The sequence below is a fragment of the Poecilia reticulata genome, linkage group LG22 (assembly GCF_000633615.1).
Source record: "Poecilia reticulata strain Guanapo linkage group LG22, Guppy_female_1.0+MT, whole genome shotgun sequence".
NCBI classification, from domain to species: Eukaryota; Metazoa; Chordata; class Actinopteri; order Cyprinodontiformes; family Poeciliidae; genus Poecilia; species Poecilia reticulata.
Genome location: NC_024352.1, coordinates 19,785,357 through 19,805,275, shown reverse-complemented (window position 1 = coordinate 19,805,275; position 19,919 = coordinate 19,785,357). Strand labels below are relative to the sequence as shown.

The 19,919-nt window shown below is 37.3% G+C and overlaps 1 protein-coding gene across 7 annotated transcripts in view; it reads left to right on the top strand.

Annotated features, from left to right (window-relative positions):
* Nucleotides 1–10,528, top strand: part of nrxn3a (neurexin 3a) — a 119,908-nt gene extending 109,380 nt beyond the window's left edge. For 4 of the 7 annotated variants that reach the window (XM_008400154.2, XM_017302422.1, XM_008400155.2 and 1 more), the window contains exon 24: nucleotides 8,548–10,528. In XM_008400154.2, the coding sequence (XP_008398376.1) occupies nucleotides 8,548–8,852 (305 nt within the window). In that variant the 3' untranslated portion in view covers nucleotides 8,853–10,528. Of the gene's footprint in view, nucleotides 1–3,774; nucleotides 4,305–7,951 lie in introns of all 7 variants that reach the window. The other 3 variants (XR_532656.2, XR_532655.2, XM_017302423.1) reach the window with 2 other exon arrangements.
* Nucleotides 10,529–19,919: the final 9,391 nt, after the last annotated feature.

Below are 19,919 nucleotides of genomic sequence, written 5' to 3'. Positions count from 1 at the left end.
TAGTAGATTTCCAAACCCTAACATACGGAAGAGGATTAGGACCACTGGAAAAAAATAAATAAAACAGTTCTGAGAAAAAAAGTAAGAATTCTGAGATTAAAGTCAGAATTGTGAGTAAATAGTCCGAATTCTGACTTTAATCTCAGAATTCTGTTTTTTTTCTCAGAATTCTGACTTTTTAAAATTTTTTTCCAGTAACCCTAATCTTCTTCCATACTAACAGTCTAGTAAGACAAATTAAAATATATCCATTAACATTAACCCTAATTAATAGAACAATGTGTAACACATCTTAATAGATACAAGCACCGAAAAGTAACATATTTAATTGAGAAAAAGATGAATCTCCAGTGTAGCCCTCTCCCTAATCTACAAAGCGATGGCTCACTCCACCACCTTACAAAAATATTACTAAAAAATGTGTCTTGTTATATTTTGTGCACCCAAGTCATGTATCCTGTACCACAAGATAAAATCAAAAAGTTAGCGGAAAAACACCTACAAGAAAACACATTCTAAATAGCTTAGATGTTTCCTACACCACTGTTTCCCCTTTCCTCCTCTCTGAATAATTAGTTGTTTTTTTTTATTTGGTGTAAATTTTATCCAAGTGAGGGAATCTGTGTTCAACTTAAGTACATTTTTAATCTTCATTTAAGTTGTAGAAGCATCTCAAGGATGATCAGTGGAAATGGTTCAACTGGTCATCCTTGATCCACTGTTCCACTGAGAGCTTCATGACATAGGCTGTGAATACTTAGTCAGCATGATTTATTGATTTTCAAACTTTAATGAATATTATGAAAACAATCTCTAATGCTTTTTTCCACATTGCCGTAATGGGGTATTTGTGTGCATAATTTTGAGGAAAGAGATGAACTTATTACACTTTTAACTAAGGCTGTAACACAGGAAAATGTGGAAAAAGTGAAGCATTGCGAATACTTTCCAGATGCACTGTAAGTAAAGGCAAAGAGTCCTTACAAACTGGGATGTGCAATTGCTGTCTCACCAGTGTGAGCAAACGTTTTCTGTACTCTTCATATTTCAGATTAGTTTACTCAGATTTGCTTCAGTAAGCTGGAGTCCATTAAAATCCTGAGTTACATAGAAAATGTTTTGGAAATCAGCTTTACCTCTGACTTAAAAACAAAAAAAAAATAGAGTATTTCCTGTTTTATTTTAATATTTAGTGTATTGAAAACATATGTTTTGTGTGTTTTGCTCAACTTCTCTTATTACATGTGAACATGTGTCCCAATTGCATACTGCTGTCTGCACAGAAAATAATAAACTTTAACAAACTATTTCCCAGCAAATCGGTTTGCATAATGAGAACATTTTCACTGTTTCACAGCTCATTGAAAAACAAGAATAGAAACCTCATTAAGTTGCATCAGGATATTGTTTTGTGCCAGTACACAGTGTTACTTTAACTGCATGTTTGTTTTATGGGATTGGGACACAGTGTCCGTCTCCTGTTCTTACATCGGTCAGTCCTGCCAGTTTGCTGTGTTGTTTCTTTTATTTTACTTTCCCTAAATGCAACTTACTTTAAGCATGCATCAACATCCTGCAGTTCGACTAAAACAAACCCAAATGACAGTAGTGGTAACCCATTCTCAGCCAGTACCGTCTCCCTCTGATGTACACCCAGACTGCACGGCCGGCTCATGTTTAAGGACTAACATTACAGGGAGCACATGAGAGAGGAGCCCGTCCTCCAGTCGAGTGCCTCTCCCATCCGTGTCTGTTTTTTATTGTGTGCATCTGGTTGTAGTGTGTGCAAAATTTTAAATGGCTTTGTTCCTTCATCTTAACATTTTTCTTCATTTAATATTTGAAACTGGTCATATTTTTTACCCAGTTTGATATGCTGGCATTTTGGTTCTGATTATGTTTTTTGGCATATATGTTTTCTTTTTTTTTTTTTTTTCTCAGAGAATACCTAAATCGAAGTGTGAAATATTTTTTTCCTACATTTTGACTTTTTTGGATTTGGAACTCCTTCAGTAACTAGCTTGTGTGATTAATTTCCAGATAAACACAGATGCAGTAGTGTAAATTTAATAAAAATGTATCCCCACTTCAGGATGAGATTTGAGATCATGTAAAAAAAAAAAACTCACACAGACTAGGATCTGAAGCAGTTCCTGATCTACTTCTCACATAACAATTTTAGACTTTTTACAACCTACTTTGACAAAACAAAACCTTTTGATACACAGTCTGACCAAAGCAGTCAAGCACCTATGTACTAACCCTGAAGGAATGGTTCAATTTAGGCATAATTTGTTCCACATGTATTCCATGATAGGGATGGAAATAAATCGATTTACATGGAGCCGTCATGTTGACCATGACCATCAAAGGGCATCAGTGGTGGGACCAATAATTTCAAATAATATCCAGCAGCTCATGAAAACACTAAATGAAGATCAGCAGATGCAGAAGATGCCTTCTAGATGCTTTTCAGCAACATTGCTAGCACTTGATGGCATTTGATAATTGTCACATTGAGGGTTTGTAAGAGACTGGAGGATTGAATCTCACAACTATCCATTATGCTACAGCGTTGGTTGTTAAATGCACATACCATCTGTGCAATTGTCTTTTGTGAGTGACTGCATCATGCCACTGCTTCAGAGGACACCAAGACTTATCCCATCATTGTCCTCCAAATTACTACTATGGATGACTTGAACTTTGTGACCCCCAACATGATTTCTAGTGTCTCTCTTGACAGAATTGGCAGGATTGGTTATTGTTTCTTTATATCTGGGCACATGCGTAAAATAATTGCAGTCCATCACTAAATATGAAAGTCCTTCTTTTTTTTTTCTGGTTACTGATCTCTGCTTTGTCAGACTACAGATGCGAGGGTAAACCTGTAATCTACCTCTAAGGCTTTTAAAAGTCCAATAGGTCTACCCAGCGTTCAGCCGGGTCACCCTCATTAAGGACTATTTGTAGGCTGAGCTTTCAAAGTTAAAATGAAATAAATGTAGTTTCATAGTTCATCACCTAAACAAACTAAACTTAGTTCATACTCCTAGTCTTATTATGACATCAGTAATTTTAAAGTCATTGTATCATGAGTCATCTAGTTTATACATTCACTACTATGAATGTGTAGGCTAGATGAGGAGGTACCAAAGTCTTTATTTGAACACATGAATGCAAAATACTGCCAGTGCTTGTGACCGAATGGCAGATGCAAATGCCATGGAGTTTGGTTTTGTCTGCAGTGCAGCACAATGATTTTCTCCTGTCTTGGGTGACCAGAACCTTGATGACGCTTTTGGTTTTAGCATCTAGATAAATGTGTTGTGTTTGATCCTTATGCAACTCGCATTGTTACCCCATAAAATCTCATCAAGTGCTAGTAATGCTGTCGTTTCTGTGTGGTGAACTTAACTCACTTTTCTAACTAACTGTTGAATGAATCACTCCACTCCTGATCTCATCCCTCCAGCTCTCTAGTGCTTTTTTTTTTAGAAGTTATAGCTCCTTGCAAAAAGAGTAATTTGCATTCTTATCACTGGTCCACATGTGAATCAAAGTAGATCCAAATCAGGCCATTCCTCAGGGTGGGTCACTGTTTTTGTCAGGGAGTGTATCTTTACTGTAAGAACAATACAAATTGAATTGCATGGCTAAGAAGTTGCAGTTTAGGGTTTGTAAGACATGTCAGTGTTAGAGTTCTTCTGTTCTTTTCTGTAGATGGGCATGTATATTGCTCATTGTTTGTATATCCCCATCCCTTCCTTACAGCCAAAACCTCTAATGCCGCCCGACCGCTTCGTACTGCCTTTACATGGACATGGCAACTGACTTACACTGTCACCCTCATCATCCTCATCTCCTCTGTAGTATGTTCATAGGTCCAACCCCTTCTTCACCTCCTCCCTTGTCTTTAGAAATATTGAAATATAAAGTCATCCATCCATTCTACACTAAAGAGCAAATTAAGCAAAAATTGTAACATGGATAGATTTTAGGCTCTCTGAAGTCTCTTGCTATGAAAAAAAAAAATGCAGATTTTTTTTGTAAAAAAAAAATATTTACAAGGAAAGAGAAACAAAGGATAAAAAGCAGAAATATGGTGTTTATTTTTCTGTTATGTGGTGTGGATGTATGTGCTGTTGCCTCCCTGTACCGTCATTGTTTTAAGATAGGACCCATTCTAGAGTGGATAAAAATTATCTCTAACGGTACCAAGTGGCTATTCTACATTTTTACACATTTTTTCCTTTGTAAATTCTTTTCCTCTTGCCTAAAAATCATGCGGGCAAATTGTTGATGTAAGTTAATGACACACAATGTGCATGCTCTGATTCTCTTTCGTGATGCTTGTTTAAGATGCAGTTTGTAAACTGACGCATTTCAAAAGCTTTCCGTTATCATTAACTAAAGTCAGATGATGACGCCGGTTGGATAAATCTGTTCTTGCAGACTGCATCTTTGTTGGATATGTGGTCATGTTACAGCTGATAAATCTTCAGTCAAGTTCGAAATGCTACAGAAGACCTTTGTTTAGGCACGTGTTGTATGTCTGTAATTGGATGTGTTTGCAGTTGAAGTGCGTGAAGCAATGTTTTGTGTGAAGTGTTAACTTGCATGAATGACTCCAAAAGACATACCAAGTCACAGTGGGTACTTTCATGTTAATGAGTTGGTGCTTTGAATGTTCACTCCAGTGATAACAGCACATGGCCCAAATTTTGTTTTGTGCTATGAAACACTCAGCATTTATATAAAATCTGAAAAATATTGTAAATTGCCCAGAATATACCAAAAAATTTTGGATTTTCTTTAGGGGAAATAAAAAGAAAGTAGCCTGTCTATCCATTTCTTTCTTCTTATCAAAAGCTGGACCGTAGCTGTACCAGGTCGAAAGGAAAAACCCCAACGATCCCTTTCCCAAGGTCTAACAAGGCCATCATTTGGCCACTTCATTAGATACAGCTGTTTGATTTTTTGCTAATACAAAGAGTGCTAATTACATGGCAGATACTCAGTGCAGAGGACCTACAGTATGTAAACCTGGAAAGGACAACTTACTGAAACATCCTTCAGCCATCAGGATGTTGTTGTTGGTGTAAGACGGTTTGGTCCGGGTTTTTCAGAATCTGCTGACATGCTCGGATTTTCGCCCATAAACACACCTGGAATTAAAATTTTCTGAAAATGAGAAAATATCCACAATAAGAAGCAAAAGCCCTGTTCATGTCAGAAGAGAATGAATGAGCAGACTGTTTCAAGATGACACAAAGGCAGCTGTTGCTCAAATAACCACTGCTTAAATGACACCGTCGACCTTAGAACCGATCATTCCAAAAGGCAAAAGGTTTTTATTAAATTGTCTATTGGATGCACTGCTCCTCTGGTGAGTTTAGGGCCTGGCCAGGAGATTCCTTCCACTGGGATAAGCCCACTGCTTCCACTGGTACGTGTCCAGACAGTATCCTGATCAGATGAAGGACCTCAGCTGACTCTTTAGGATTTGGATAAGTATCCAGAGCTCAAACTGGATGAGGAACCTCTTTGCCTAACTGGTCTGGCTACCCTACAAAGAATGCAAATTTTAGAAATGTATATTCTGGAGCTTATTCTTTAAAGTATTATCTATCTCTCTTGACAATAGGTAAGGGTTTTGAACATTAATTTAGCAGTACCAATTTGTTTCCTGCTTCCTCCTTCCATTACTCAATAAAAATAATCAAAATTACTTGAAGCCAAACTCCAAAGTTTACATGGTACATTAATATTTATACGGTAAAATAAACTATCTGGTGTTTGACCAGTAATTTGTAAATTAAAGGAATGGTTATGATTCCACCCTTTCCCATCCTGTTTGTCTCTAAAACAAACAAACAAAAAAAGGAGACCATACATAATTCTAAAGAATGCCTTTCATTTGGAGTGCTGTTTCGTAAGGGGCGAACATTTAAAAGCTTTGCTTTTAAATGCAAACTAAACAAATGTTGTCTGGTGACAGAGCTGCTTCTGGTAACAGAGTTATTCTACAACAAAATACACTCAAGACAACATGATGCAATTGTGGGTCATGTGAAAAACCCTCTTTTACTATCTACTCTTTTACCCTGTAGGATGCTTTTGTTGTTACAACAGGGCCCACCTACAGAGCTTGCTAATGATGCTAGCCAGGTTGTTATGCAAAATGGGCAAATAACTCACTAACAACATCAGTTTACTGGAATTTGATAATAGAATTGCAGAGCAAATGTACAAACAAGGAATGCTGACCTTTTTTCTTGCTACTTTTAAAATAGAAATCTAAATTAGACTCACTCTACAACACTAATGAAGGATTCAGCTCTGCATCTGAGAACTATTTATGAAGGTGTTGCTACATTTATGTGTGTTACTCTCAGTAAACAAGGGGCTTAAGATGAACTGGGAGCCACTGAGTAGCAATATTACAATTGGTTTCACAATAATTGAAATCAGTTCTTTGGATCTCTTCCTGGCCCTGCAGTGTTGGATGGAGGTACATGTTAGAAGACCCCCAGCAGCTGGATATCAAGATTTGCTGAAGGCTACTAATTTAACCCGTCAATTTAAACCATGTGTCCTAAAACAGAGGAAAAGCTGAAACATGCAAGGCAGTATGTTTCAAGGACCAGTACTAGGGAATGAGCTGGCTGAGCATTCACTTAGTAAATGTGAACAACGCATATACATTTAATACCTGAAATGTACAGTTATTGTGTAAAATGATGTTTAGCTTTTTGCCTTTTGACAGAATTTAAAAAAGAAAGTAGCAACAAGTTCTGTAACAACCAAAGCAACTTATAACATTAAATTATTATCAGAGGATTTGCATGAAATCAGGAATCTGTATACTTTGCCAGAGGAAAGACATCAGCACTGTCTTTAGAGAAATGATTTTCTTTTTCTTTTGCAAATTTGCAGTGCTGTCTGGTTGAGCTACAATATTTTTTTAATGTCCTTCAGAGAGATGGGAAGCAAGTCTAGATCAGGGGTCCTGAAGTCCAGTCCTCGAGAGCTACCGTCCTGCAACTATTAGATGCATCCTCACTCCTACAGATCTGGATCAAATGGCAGAATTCCCTCACAAGCAGTCATTCAACTCTGAGTGGGTCTGGCAATGTGCCATTCATTTGATTCAGGTGTGTTGGAGGAAGGATGCATCTGAAAGTTGCAGGATGGAAGCTCTTGAGGACTGGACTTGAGCAGCAAATGCAAATTCAGGGTTGGAGAAAATTAAACATAGCAGGTTGACACAAAGAACTCAGAGCAAAAGCCAAGGATGCATGTGGAGCCCTAATGGCATGGGTTTGTTCTGAAGTCAAACAATCTGGGCAAATTTGTACAATTCAGCTGACCTCAAACTACTCTACTACCCAAAAGTCAAATGTGTGGCCATGTGACCTAAAGTGTTTCGTACCAGCAATGAGGCAACATTGATAATCAGTGGATTAAACTCTCTCCTCAACATTGTGAGAGAGGTGGTTCTACAAACTAGAGGATAATTTGGTGGACAAGGATTTTCCAATAAAGTGGAAGAAAGAATGAAGAAAACAGTCTTTAAAAAAACCTTTTATATTTTAATTTTTATTGTGAATTTTTGTGAGAAAAAACACGGCAACACAGCAGCCATTCTGGTCCTATGGAACAATGCTACTGAAGCTTTGTCATGTATTTAAAATAGGTGATGAAGGCGGTATCTTAACTTTACTAAAAAAAAAATTGCTTTAGATTAATTTTATTATGAAAAGCTAAATTAATGCCAGGGTTTAGTGGCTGAAATAAACTGAAATATAATCAAAGTTTAAAATTTCCTTCTGGCTCCCATTTTAGCTCTTAAGCCTTTTAAGATGTTTTCATATATGGCTTTTGCTGGCTATGTTTGGCTCATAAATCACAGGGTTTGGTTCTAAAACAAATCTTTTTCCACTTCCAGGAGATGAATTAGTCATTGAGGATCCATTAGAGCACCCCTTTGTAGCTCCCCGTGCACCCTTCATTCCCACTCCCTCAACCCACCACCCACTCCTCACCATTATTGAGACCACCAAAGAGTCCTTGTCCAAGGCCACTGAGGCGGGGGTACCTTGCTTGTCGGACCGAGGCAGCGATGATTGTGATGATGATGGCTTGGTGATATCGGGGTATGGCTCTGGGAAAGCGTTGAAGTCTTACCTGCCCCCACTGATGATGATGAAGATTTTCACTCGAACTCCTCCTTGTTAAGACCTACATCACACTTTCAAGGTGACTACAAAGCACAGGCGCCCAGGACTTTTATACCAAACAAACCTTCCATCTTCAGATGCAGTAGGACAACCACCATACCAGTAACCGCCAACCAGAGCCGCACCACTAGCACCTCTGCCTCCACCACATCCCTCCACAATTCTCCGGCAAAACAAAAAACCGCGAGCTAAAAACCCCAGCCCCAACCTAGTGTTGCTTCTATTGCCACATCCTGTGAGGTAGACAGCAGCAAGCTGAGGGGCCCATTAATAATTTCCGTCATGTTCCATAATATACCCACAGCACTCCCCACAGAGCCAGGCGTCAGGCGAGTCCCGGGGCCCTCGGAGGTGGTCCGTGAATCTAGCAGCACCACCGGGATGGTCATCGGAATAGTGGCGGCCGCAGCGCTGTGTATCCTTATCCTCCTGTACGCCATGTATAAGTACAGGAACAGGGATGAAGGCTCCTACCAGGTGGACGAGAGCCGGCACTACATAACCAACTCGGCTGTGCAGAGCAATGGCGCTGTCATGAAGGACAAACAGCAGAGCCTGAAAGGCAGCAACAAGAGACAGAAAAACAAGGATAAGGAATATTATGTGTGACTGAGACTTTGGTCAACCCGACAGAACAAAGAGAGAAGGCACTGAGAGAACTTTTATTACCAGTTTCCTTGTGAGGAGCTTTGACAAATGATGGTATAACATGGGACTTGAATAATTCTATACTGTGCTGAATAGTTGAACTGATATGTACTGTAACATAAAGCACACTTACTATTAAGCAAAAGGCTTAATGGCAAGGTTAAATAGCAACTTTAGAAACCTTACACTTCTATCTGGTCAGAGACATTGTCGGTATACAAATATTTCACAGCACCATTCTCCTAAGTGACTTTTAGAGCTACGTGATCCTTGGCATTAAACAATTTTTGTGAAATTGTTAATTACAAAAGGCTCATTATCTTAAACGTTTCCAGCATGTAAGCAACAAGTAGTGCTTAACGAGAGGGGGTCAGGCACACAAAGGACACTTGTACTCAAAATATTACAGATTTTTATGGTTTATACATAATATAAGTGTGGTGTCTTACTTATTTTTGCTTAAAGCAAAAGAAAAAAAAAGATTCAAAGAGAACAGTAAGAAAAGAAAACTATTTTATGTGTATAATATGAATCCAAGTGAGCCAATTGCCAAGGGCAGACCTCATACCATCTGTTTGCTCTGGCATCTAATTCACCACAATTATTCTCATTGTCTGACAGACACAGTGACTCTCTTTGTGGGAAGAATTTGTCGGTTCTCTTGGTAAGAAGCGCCTGATTGTAAAATGCATGCCATCCTGATTCCACAGTAAGGTGCAGTACAGTAAAAGTCCAGTAAAGAGTGTTCAGCTTGGAAAACACAAAGGCAGTTCTCCATCTAAGATCAGGACTCCCCCCTACCCCCTCTTCTCGAAACCCCTCAAACAGATCTCTTCTTGCTGCACAGTCTGTGGTGGTTTTATCTATCTGCACAAGTGTGTGTTGGTTCATTGCCTATCATTCTCTTTTTCTATGGAGGTGTCAGGATGAACACAGATGCAGTACTACTACACTGTTAACCAATGTGTATACAGAAATAAACCAGATGTTGAAAGTGTGAATTCTATCTGCTGTCACAGTCAACTGTGTCAAAAAAAAGAGAAATTTGTTTACATATTTTATTACATGCTATCTGTTGTACTTTGTAGGTAGTAAATTGTACATATACCATGACAGTTGTAATTTTTAGTACCTCTATTGTACAGACTGAAGATATGATTTATCAACAGATTTCATTACAAAAATCTATCTGTTAATTTACATGGAGAAAGACTTTAACCAGACTGTGGAGAATCATATTGATATTCATGAAGAATAAAAAACTGTATTGTTAGCCTAGAAATCTACACAGAGATGTTTCTAAAGTTGCATGAATATTTAACTACTTGCAGTTGTCCAACAAATACAAGGTGCCCTTTCTTCTCAACCATGGCGTTCTTGTCCTGGGGTACATTGATTTCTGTTTTGCTTTGTTTGTACTTTTTTATAGAGAGAAAGAAAGAGCATACACTCCGATTCGTGGTGAAGACAGTACAGCTCAAATTAAAGCTATAAAGGGGGGGTTCACTGTTGAAAAGGACATCATTTCTTCTTCGTCATTAGTTGACATCTTGCTTTGGAAAAACGTTACCACTCATTTATGTTTGCATTTTCTGACATTGCTATTAAAGAAGTGGATACTTTTTTCTTAGAAATCATATTTTGGGTTACAATTGTTATTTATTTATTTTCTTTTTCCATCCATTTGATAACAAATAAACATTTTTTTCTGAAGTTATCCTCTTATTAATGGGTAAATACAGTTGAGCAATTAGTGTAATAATGCTTTTCCCAATTGTAACATCATTTCAACATTTCCCCCCTCATCTGTGGTCTCACCCCTACGTTTCTGAAGCCAAATGAGGGCAAAGACAAAACACAAAGCCTTTTGAGATTTCAGGCTAATCTGCTCTTACATATACACTGAAGTGTTCTCTCTGATAGAAATCATGATGTGACCACCACACTTGAAGCATAAACAATGGAAAAATGGCATTGTATTTGTAATACTAGAACTATTTTAACAACACAAATCAGTTATTCTGCCCCAGCAAGATGTTTGTGGGATAAATCAAATGATCCCCATCTTTGTCTTCTTATTGCAGGTTAATATTCCAGTTGGAATTTATGTCTTCATCGACATAACATCTGTGTTTCTATCTTGTGTTTTTGAGAAGGCCATAGACCAGGGATCTTCAAATTCAGGCCTTGAGGGCCGGTGTCTTGCAGATTTTTGATGCGACTATGAGTGCTTCTCCAGCTCACTAGCAGCACTCTGGAGAACTTGACTGCACTGAGGAGGTGACTGAAGCATGTCGAACCAAGCACACATCTAAAAGTTGCAGGACATTGGCCCTCTAGGCCTGGATTTGAGGACCCCTGGCTGCCATCCTTTGGTGGGTTCCTCAAGAGCCAGTATCTTGCAAGTTTTAGACGTTTCTGCTCCAACTCCCCGAATTAAAAGAAAAACAATTTCCTCAGTTGGTCACCAAGATCTACAAGAGGACCAGAACCTCCAACCACTGACAGAATTTGCTGTTAATACCAAATCCCTGAAATCTTTTTGACACTGGTAAAGTTGTGGAATAAATTAAATAAACTCCATGAAAGTCTCTTTTTCACAGATTTGCCATTCAAGTTGGATTTCAGTTTACGGTTTTCACATTCCTTTATTTGTGTCCTATGTTTTCTTAGGAAGTCCAAAGACCTGTCCAGTCCTTGGCAATACTCTTGATCTTGAGGACTGGAACCACTCACACATAAAATGTTGGCTAGCTAAAAAGGCAGCAGACTGCTCAAGAAATCCTTACAACAACTTTGGAGGGGAAAAATAATAAACTTTTTTTTTACAGCTGTCCTTTATCAGATTCAGGATTCCACATGAATTCGGTTTATACAAGTATTAGGTGTCGATAGCTTCATGCCTGCTTCAAATGATTAAATCATTCCTTCAAAGTGTCTGCATTGTGAATTACACATTCATTTAAATCAGGTGTTTACAAGCAGGCAAACATTACCAGCACTGGTAATGTTGGTCATTACCAGTGTAATGACCAACATTACCAACATCTGTTGCAACATCAACAGATGTTGCAAGGTATTGACTTTTCGAAAGATTATCCTCTTTAGCACTAGAATCTTTTTAACACTATTTGTGAAAGTAACATTAGGATCAACAGCTTAAAAGTCTGTGGCCAAAAGGGCCTCATATGTTTTAAATGTTGGCCTTTACCACTGACCATTAATGAAGTCCAGGATTTTGTATGCTTTTGTTGCTGTTTGTTGTGTCTCTTTAAATCATTCCTACAAGTCAAGCGTGTCATTGTTGTACATCATCATTTTAGTGGGTATTAGCCATACAATTTAACATTGTTATGCATGTGCTAAGTATTGAGACTTGAGGAAGAACTGGTCAAACTCATCATCAGACTCCTACACAGGGATCCTACAGGTAAAGTATTAATATCCTTTGAACTTTGTCCCATTTTGTAAGTCTTCATTTGGAATCTTATGTAACAGACCAACACAAAGTAGAGCATAGCTGTTCATGAAAGTAAACAGACTCAGTTTTCAACATTCTTGGCAGAGAAAGCTCTAAAACGTCAATACTTTTGAAATACCATCTTTTGCTAAACTAACAGCCTTGTGTCTTTTGGATATGTCTCAACTGGTTTTGCACATTATTGAGAACAAAATAGCTGGAGCTCAGTCGAAGTGGATGGACACCATTTGTGCAGAGTAGATTTGCTGTTCCCTCTCCCTGCTGGAAAGAAAAGCGCCTGCGCTGGGTGATGCTGCCATCATCGTGTACACTTGTGAGGATGGCTTGTTCCGGGTGTTACTTTTCTACAGAAGATGCATGTTCCACTTTTAATTTGCACCGTGTGTAATTTGTGGCTTAAATGGGACTTCTGATTGCTTTTTTTTTAACAATGGCTTTCTTCTTGCAAATCTCCCATAAGATATGAGATTTGTGGTGCCCACAACTAATAGTTCTCCAATTGACAGATTCTCTCATCTGACCTGTGAATTGCTGCAAAATGTTGCCATGAGCCACTTGGCTGCTTTTCTGATTAATGGTTTTCCTTTTTGGTTTGTTAGTTTAGGTGGAGTGTCGTGTTTTGGCATGTTTGCAGTTTTTAATTTCAGATGATGAATTGAATAGTGTTCCATGACACGTTAGCATCTTGGTGTATTGATTTGTAATCATACCTGCTTAATACTGCTTCATATTTAATCAATGCAGTAGATAAGGCCTCCACAGAACACATATATGCATACTGAGATTAAATTACACAGGTGAAAAAATACATAATGCACACACACCACACGTTTTAAAAGAGATTGTTGGAAACCAGCTATAATTTTGGTTTCACTTTACAATTATTTGCTGTTATGTGGTGATTTATCACTTAAATAGATCTAATAGATTTGGGCTTGTAATATGACAAAACGTTTAAGATCTATAAGTCCTTCTGTAGGTAGATTAACATCCTAATAAAAATGTTTGAGTAGGTACGTTTAGGCCATCTGACTGGATGCTCTGCTCAGGTCTGGAGGTGAAAGCTGTGGATATGCCCACCACCATTTTTCTCAAGGTAATCACACAAACATCTTTTTGCAGAGATAATGACACAAATCCAGAAATGGATAAACTAAAGGGAATATTAAATATATACTGGAACAAGCAATTTTAATCAATGGATGAGATGCTGAGGAACTTCTCCTGACTTGCTGTTCGAAACAGTAACAGTCCCTATAGAAACTACTCTAATCCTGCTCACTGAGTTTGATTGGTGAAGTTGACACTTTAAATCAATTCTTGATAAGCTTCAGCGCAGGAATATGAAACAGTCAATTAAACCATTACATAATTATATCGAGTTCTTCAAATGAAATCAAGACATTCCTGGCATTTATGATTGAATGAACATTTAGTAAATTATGTATGTATTTATTCCCAGTTTTTAAAAAAATGAATAATGCATTTAAATAAGTATTTCATAAGCTATATATTTATTGCAATATAGCATTATTCACTTTCCACAGTCCCAGATAAATCAAAACGTCTGGAAGGCATTATATTTGAATAGTTATACTTTCCTCAGTAAACAAAATGGTATAATTTTCTGTTGTGTTTTTTGTCTATTTATCTTTCCAGAGCAAATAAAACCTATTTAAATTTATTCTGCTTCTCCTAACAGAGCTTAAAAGTAATATTTTCTGAAATTCTTCTTTGTTTAATCAAGTACTGGTAATTTCTAAGTAGTTCAGTAGTTCATTTCTACAGCCACACATGTCTGAAGAGGAAAGTAAAACACAGGCTTTGTCATTGGCATAAACTAACTCCCAATGATTACAATTTTAAAACTCAGACAGCGGATTGTTCTCAGAAAGGCTCCTTAAAGGCTGTTAAGTTCCAGGGCTAAAAATTTAAGAGGTCACAAGACAGGTTTAAGAGGTCTAAACTCGTATTGAGTTTAGACCTCATAAACATAATAATAAAGATAACAGGATGTTACTAGACAAAGCCATGCTAAGAGCTTCAGCTGAGAACAGTAAGCAGAAATCATGTTAATGTTCTGCATATTTGCGTGTGGAGACTTTGATTGTTTGCATCTGTGTCCTACTTTTTGGAAACTATTGGGTCCATTGTTTTTGCAGTGGGGAGATGAATGTCTTGTAATCAGCTTTTTTTATTGTTATTATATCCAGACATGTTTTTGTAGAAGATTTGCTGTTTTCATTGTTGTGGATGTTTCTTGTTAACACGAAAGGCAGACAGTTGTTCTGTATCCCATTTCGGATCAGTTTCCAGCGACTGACCCACTGATTTCCAAATAGTGATTTATGATTCAGGCAAAAAAGATTAGCTTCTTCATCAAAAATGTGAGCTTTTACAAGTGCTTCTTCAGTTATCAGCTTTCCTCCCACTGTTTATGGCGAAACAGAGTAAAATATTTTGACATCCTTTGTAGAAAAAACATCTGAAGTTCACATGTGATCAAATGTAGATATGTTTATAGGTACAAAATGAAAGCAGTAAGATGTTAATAGAACAATGTAGTCGCTTTCTAAACCTCTCTAAAGCTCCAACGTGAAGGGATGAGACGAAATACTCATTGTCAACTAGTTCATTAAAAAACCTGCACACTATTTTTACAAATGACACGTTTTCGATAAATTGTCTTTTTAATAGCTTCAAAAAGAACACTGAGTGAAACTGATTAATTAGAATGTGTGCAAGTTAGAAAAGTAATATTAATAGCCAATAATAAAAAATTAATTAGGAAGCTAAACAAAATGTAGAAAATGAAGCATATTAGCAGGGCCCCAAAGTATACGTTTATGCTATATTATTGGATTTATAACAAGAGTAACAAGAGTAACAAAAATTTTTCTTTTCTGTTTTTTTCAAACTGGGTGCATGTTTCTTTGAAGAACCTCTTGTAGAAAGTACTTTTTTTCAGGTTACAGGAAATAAAATGTAATAAAAAAATAGGTTCTTTGCAAACAATTATATTTTTGCTCTGCAGACAACTGATTAAAAGGGTAGATGATACTTTCGACATACAGGATTATTTCATGAGGGAGAGTTTTTAAAGTTTATTTTCATTGTTATTAATTATAATAACAATGAAAATAAAAGGCATAATTAAGTGTAAGACAGGAGATACATAGTGAAAAGAACGTCTGTGTATTTGATCAACGTAACACCCATCAGTCTCATAATGTAACATTGTGGATATTTAGATATTGATATAAAGTATGTTTTGTCAAAGGCATCAAATAGAGATATAAAATGTTATCTTATTTTTACCAGTCGTTAATCCTTTAGTGATTGGCTTGATGGTTGTTCAGGAGGCTCCACTTCTTCTACTTCTGGGTCAAGGATGTTTGGTTGTGCCACTGTGCATCTGTTGGTAGCCATTTTCATGTGTGTGAGGTGCGAGTGTAAACACTGAGTTAGGAGGTGTCCCCAGCAGCAGCTCATTTACATAATGATGACATGGCCACAAAACGCCACATCCCTTAATGAGCTCAAAACAGACATAACTGATCTGGTGAAATCTCATCTCAATATCTGAGAATAATTTTGCGTATTAAATGTAGTGAACATGTTTTATAGCCCACAACTCGAATCTACCCAAACATTAGTGTAAATATTTAAATTATTTAGTACAAATGCGCAGATATTTATATAAAACCATAATGGATGAAATCTGTTTTCCATGTTTTTCTCCCTCCGCTGACATTGTGTTGCTAATTTGTGTCCTTTCTTGCAATGCTTCTTTTTGTTGTCACTCTTCCAACATTACTTGGAGTCTGGCTGGACTCTGTGTGCTTCTCAAGGGTAAGGAGACAGCCGGTTTCCTTTTAAACTCTGGGTGTGATTGCCCAGAATCTGCAACAAAAGCTTCTTTTTCAAACGCTGTCCAGGGAAGGCTGTAGTGACCTGGATTCGTTGTCACAAATATCGGATGACAGCTTTGGGGAGCAGAAGGGCGAGATAATGGAAAATTAGAAGCTTGGAGTAATATGGGAGAACAATAGTGGTGAGTGGAGCAGGAAGGGTGGCTTTCCAAATGTATACCCATCCACATTTTATTGTCCTTCATCTATTTTGCTTGTCTTAGACTAACTGGTTAATAAATCAGAACAAAAGTTCGGCTGAACAAGAAACCGGGATCCACCGGAAAATAATTTTTGAAGCCAGCCCCTAACCCTCTTAGGAAGTTAAATACTTTATGAAAAGTCATGTTGCTATCATTTGCAAAGAAGAAGAAATTGCAAAACAGAAAAAACAAATCAGTGAGTGATTTTTAAACTTACTTAAATATTTATTGGCTCTAGATTGTCATGTTGTGTCTTGCTAAATTCATTTACACATATCCATCCATTCTTGCATCACATGTTTCAAGACATTCTAAATAACACACTGACAGGATTTGCATAAACTGTGAATTAATATCTGACTAATATGTAATAGATTTTTTTTGCAAAACACAGTTGCAACCTCTGACTCCTTTGATGGCACCGACTTTTGTCAATGGCTCTTAGAACTAGAATGGACAAGAGAATTATTTCAGAATACTTTGTTAATCTATTCAATTGACCCTTTGCACATGATGTCGCTCTCTTCAGAAAGTGGTCCACTGATCAATCTGTCCAGTCTTATAAAGCTTGTCAACAAACAGACAGCTGGTAGCTGAAAGTCAGTTTCATTTAGACAATTTCATTGTAAAACAGTCCTAGGCTGCTGCACAGTTGACTGCACAAACAAATAATAATGCAAACCAAACTTGTCATTTCATCGTAAAACTTTTTATGAGGAAATAGAAGCAAGGTCCACTTCTCTGGGCATCGACGGCATCTGGATTGGATCATCACACAGTGTAGTCAAACAGAGGAGTATTCTACGTCTTTGCTGGAAGAAATGAAGCAACGAGGAACGATGGCATCCAGGCCAGCCTGTTTTCAACCAGTCACAAAGTTCAGGCTCAGCAACCGCTTGGGGTTACATCAGTGTCCTTGGCTAAGCTCATTTCCATTTCTTTAAAGGCAGCATTAATGCAGAAATGTAACACATGCTGCTGTCTGAAAGACCAGACCTCTTCCAGGATCTTGGATGCATTGGAAAACCATTTTCTGCTCCCATTCTAAAAGGCATGCTTGAGAAAGAAGAGGAAATGCCTGCCGTACTGACCTTTCCCTAGCAGAGAACGTTGGAGAATTTAGAAACCCCAAATGGCATGATGAAACTAAAACATGTCTAAAGGATAAATGGGAGAAATTAACATTTGAAACTCCTCAAAAGTTCTAACTTTATGGTTTGGGAAGATTGCAAAGTGGAAAAAGCTGTATTGAAAACAGCTATTTAGATGACATAACTGAAAACAAAGTTCCAAACATCAGTTTCTTAATGGTGTTGGGAGGACAACATGTTTATTGTTGCATGTCTTAGTAATGGTTTGAGATTAACCAACAGAATAGCTCAAAGATGACACATCAAACATTTTCAAATCAAACATTAAACTTTATTTTTCACCACTGGTCTTTCCCCCCATTTTACATATAAAAATAAGTGTTACACTTAAACCGAGATGGAAACCAGAGCTGTCTGCATGAGACCGTAACACGAGACAGAACTTGAAAATGAAAACAGATGCAATGAACCTGCGCCATGATGACAAAGTGTTGTCTGTTATCCAACCAGAGACTGAGCCACTGACTCTTTCGTCAAAGGTTTTCATTTGCACACCTTTATCACTGTGGGCAGGACAAATCATCTGTCCGGAGAAAAAAATTCTGCCTGGCTATGTTTCATATTCCTTCATTTATTTTCTGCCATCTATCTGTCCATCCTAACATGTAGAGAATACATAAAAAAATGTCTGTATGTACAGGTATGAATTCTGCATTAGAAGCTGAATAAAGGGAATTCTGAACCTGGAAGCTTGCTGGCTTTTATTGCATCCTAGATTAAACTTGTTCAACCTAACTCAGGAAGCAAGTTTCTGTCGCTGGAATACAAATCACCCTCGCCTGACTAAAACATCTGCAGCAATCCAGTCATCTTTAAGATATCCTGCAAAACATTAAAATGTTCTATGAAGGTAGCATGAGTTGCGTCAATATATATCTCTACCTGTAATCTTGCAGGCCAATTCACAAAGGTTTGCACCAGTTAATGAGTCAATTTTCTTGTAGTGGTAGTCACGTTAGTGCAAAAACATTTTCTTGTTATAGTTATTTGGCAGCATGTCTGACCCTGAAGCAAAATGTAACATATATATGCATATATATATATTGCTTAAAGTGAGCTGTTAACACAGGAGTTTAGTAGAGTTTGATGTACTTTTTAAACTTGAACTGATTGTCACATCTCATACACCTGAACAAGTGTAATTTACAAAAGTAAAAACAAATAGTTCTGATAAACTGTGGTTTATCTACAACAAACAGGGAACAATTTGCATGCCTTGGTAAATCTTTCTCTGAAACAAAATAGATTTAATGTGGTTTTCAAACTAATCAAGTGACCCCCTTAGTGCAAAAGTGCTGAAACAAAAGGCATCTGGGCTTCTTTTCTCTTTTTTTCCCCTTCAAAATATGTTTTTCCTTATTTCCTCAAGAATTCCAGGTGCTTTTCTGTTCCAGAATACAGAACAGATATTTGATCTAAGTTCTGTCTACTGCAGCGCTGTTTACTCTGTAGCATCACAGCAACCATGCCCAGTCATGCCAAGGATTTGCGCAGTAAATTATGCCTCTAGTTCTATCAATACTGAAGCAATCCAGAAGTTATTTATTTGCATGTTGTGAATGTTTGGAGATCTTGAGATCAGAATAAAAGCTGGACAGATCAGATTTTTCTGACTGATACTGATTTCCAGTTTTCTTTACTTGCTAATTCTTAGAACTGTAACACAAAAACAGCACTTTTTGATAGTGATTGTAGCATTGAAACCAGTACAGAATAGCATATGTCATAAACTTTTATCAGATAAATAGTAAATTCAGAAAAGAGTGGATCAAATTACCTGCGTTTTTTAGACTAAAGAGTTGTTAGCTATGTTGCCTGTAAAGAAATACATTAAAAATTCTGACTTCTTTTTAGCTAATCTGTGTGTTGAACATGTATAATCTTTGGATCAAATTTAATGGTGTATCTTTAAAAATAACATAACTGTAAAATGTTTTTTAGTTTAATCTTTCCAGGCTAACGTGGTTTTTTTCTAAAGCTGTGTCTGACATCCAGTACAAAGCCATTTCATTCAATCAATGATGGGGATTTAGGTGGTAGAGCAAAACAATATATATTGTCCCTATCATCACTAGCAAATCGATATGTGCCATACAGCAACTGCAAAAAGACTGCTCAAAAAAACACCCCAGCATCTTAAGTCCCAGTGTATTCCCTCATGAAACTTAAAAGATTCTTGGAGACAATTGTTGGCTGAAAACAGGAGTAGGGGGAAGGAAGTAGATCTGGGACAACTCAATTTATCATCATAAATGTTCAGCACTGAAATAACACACATATAT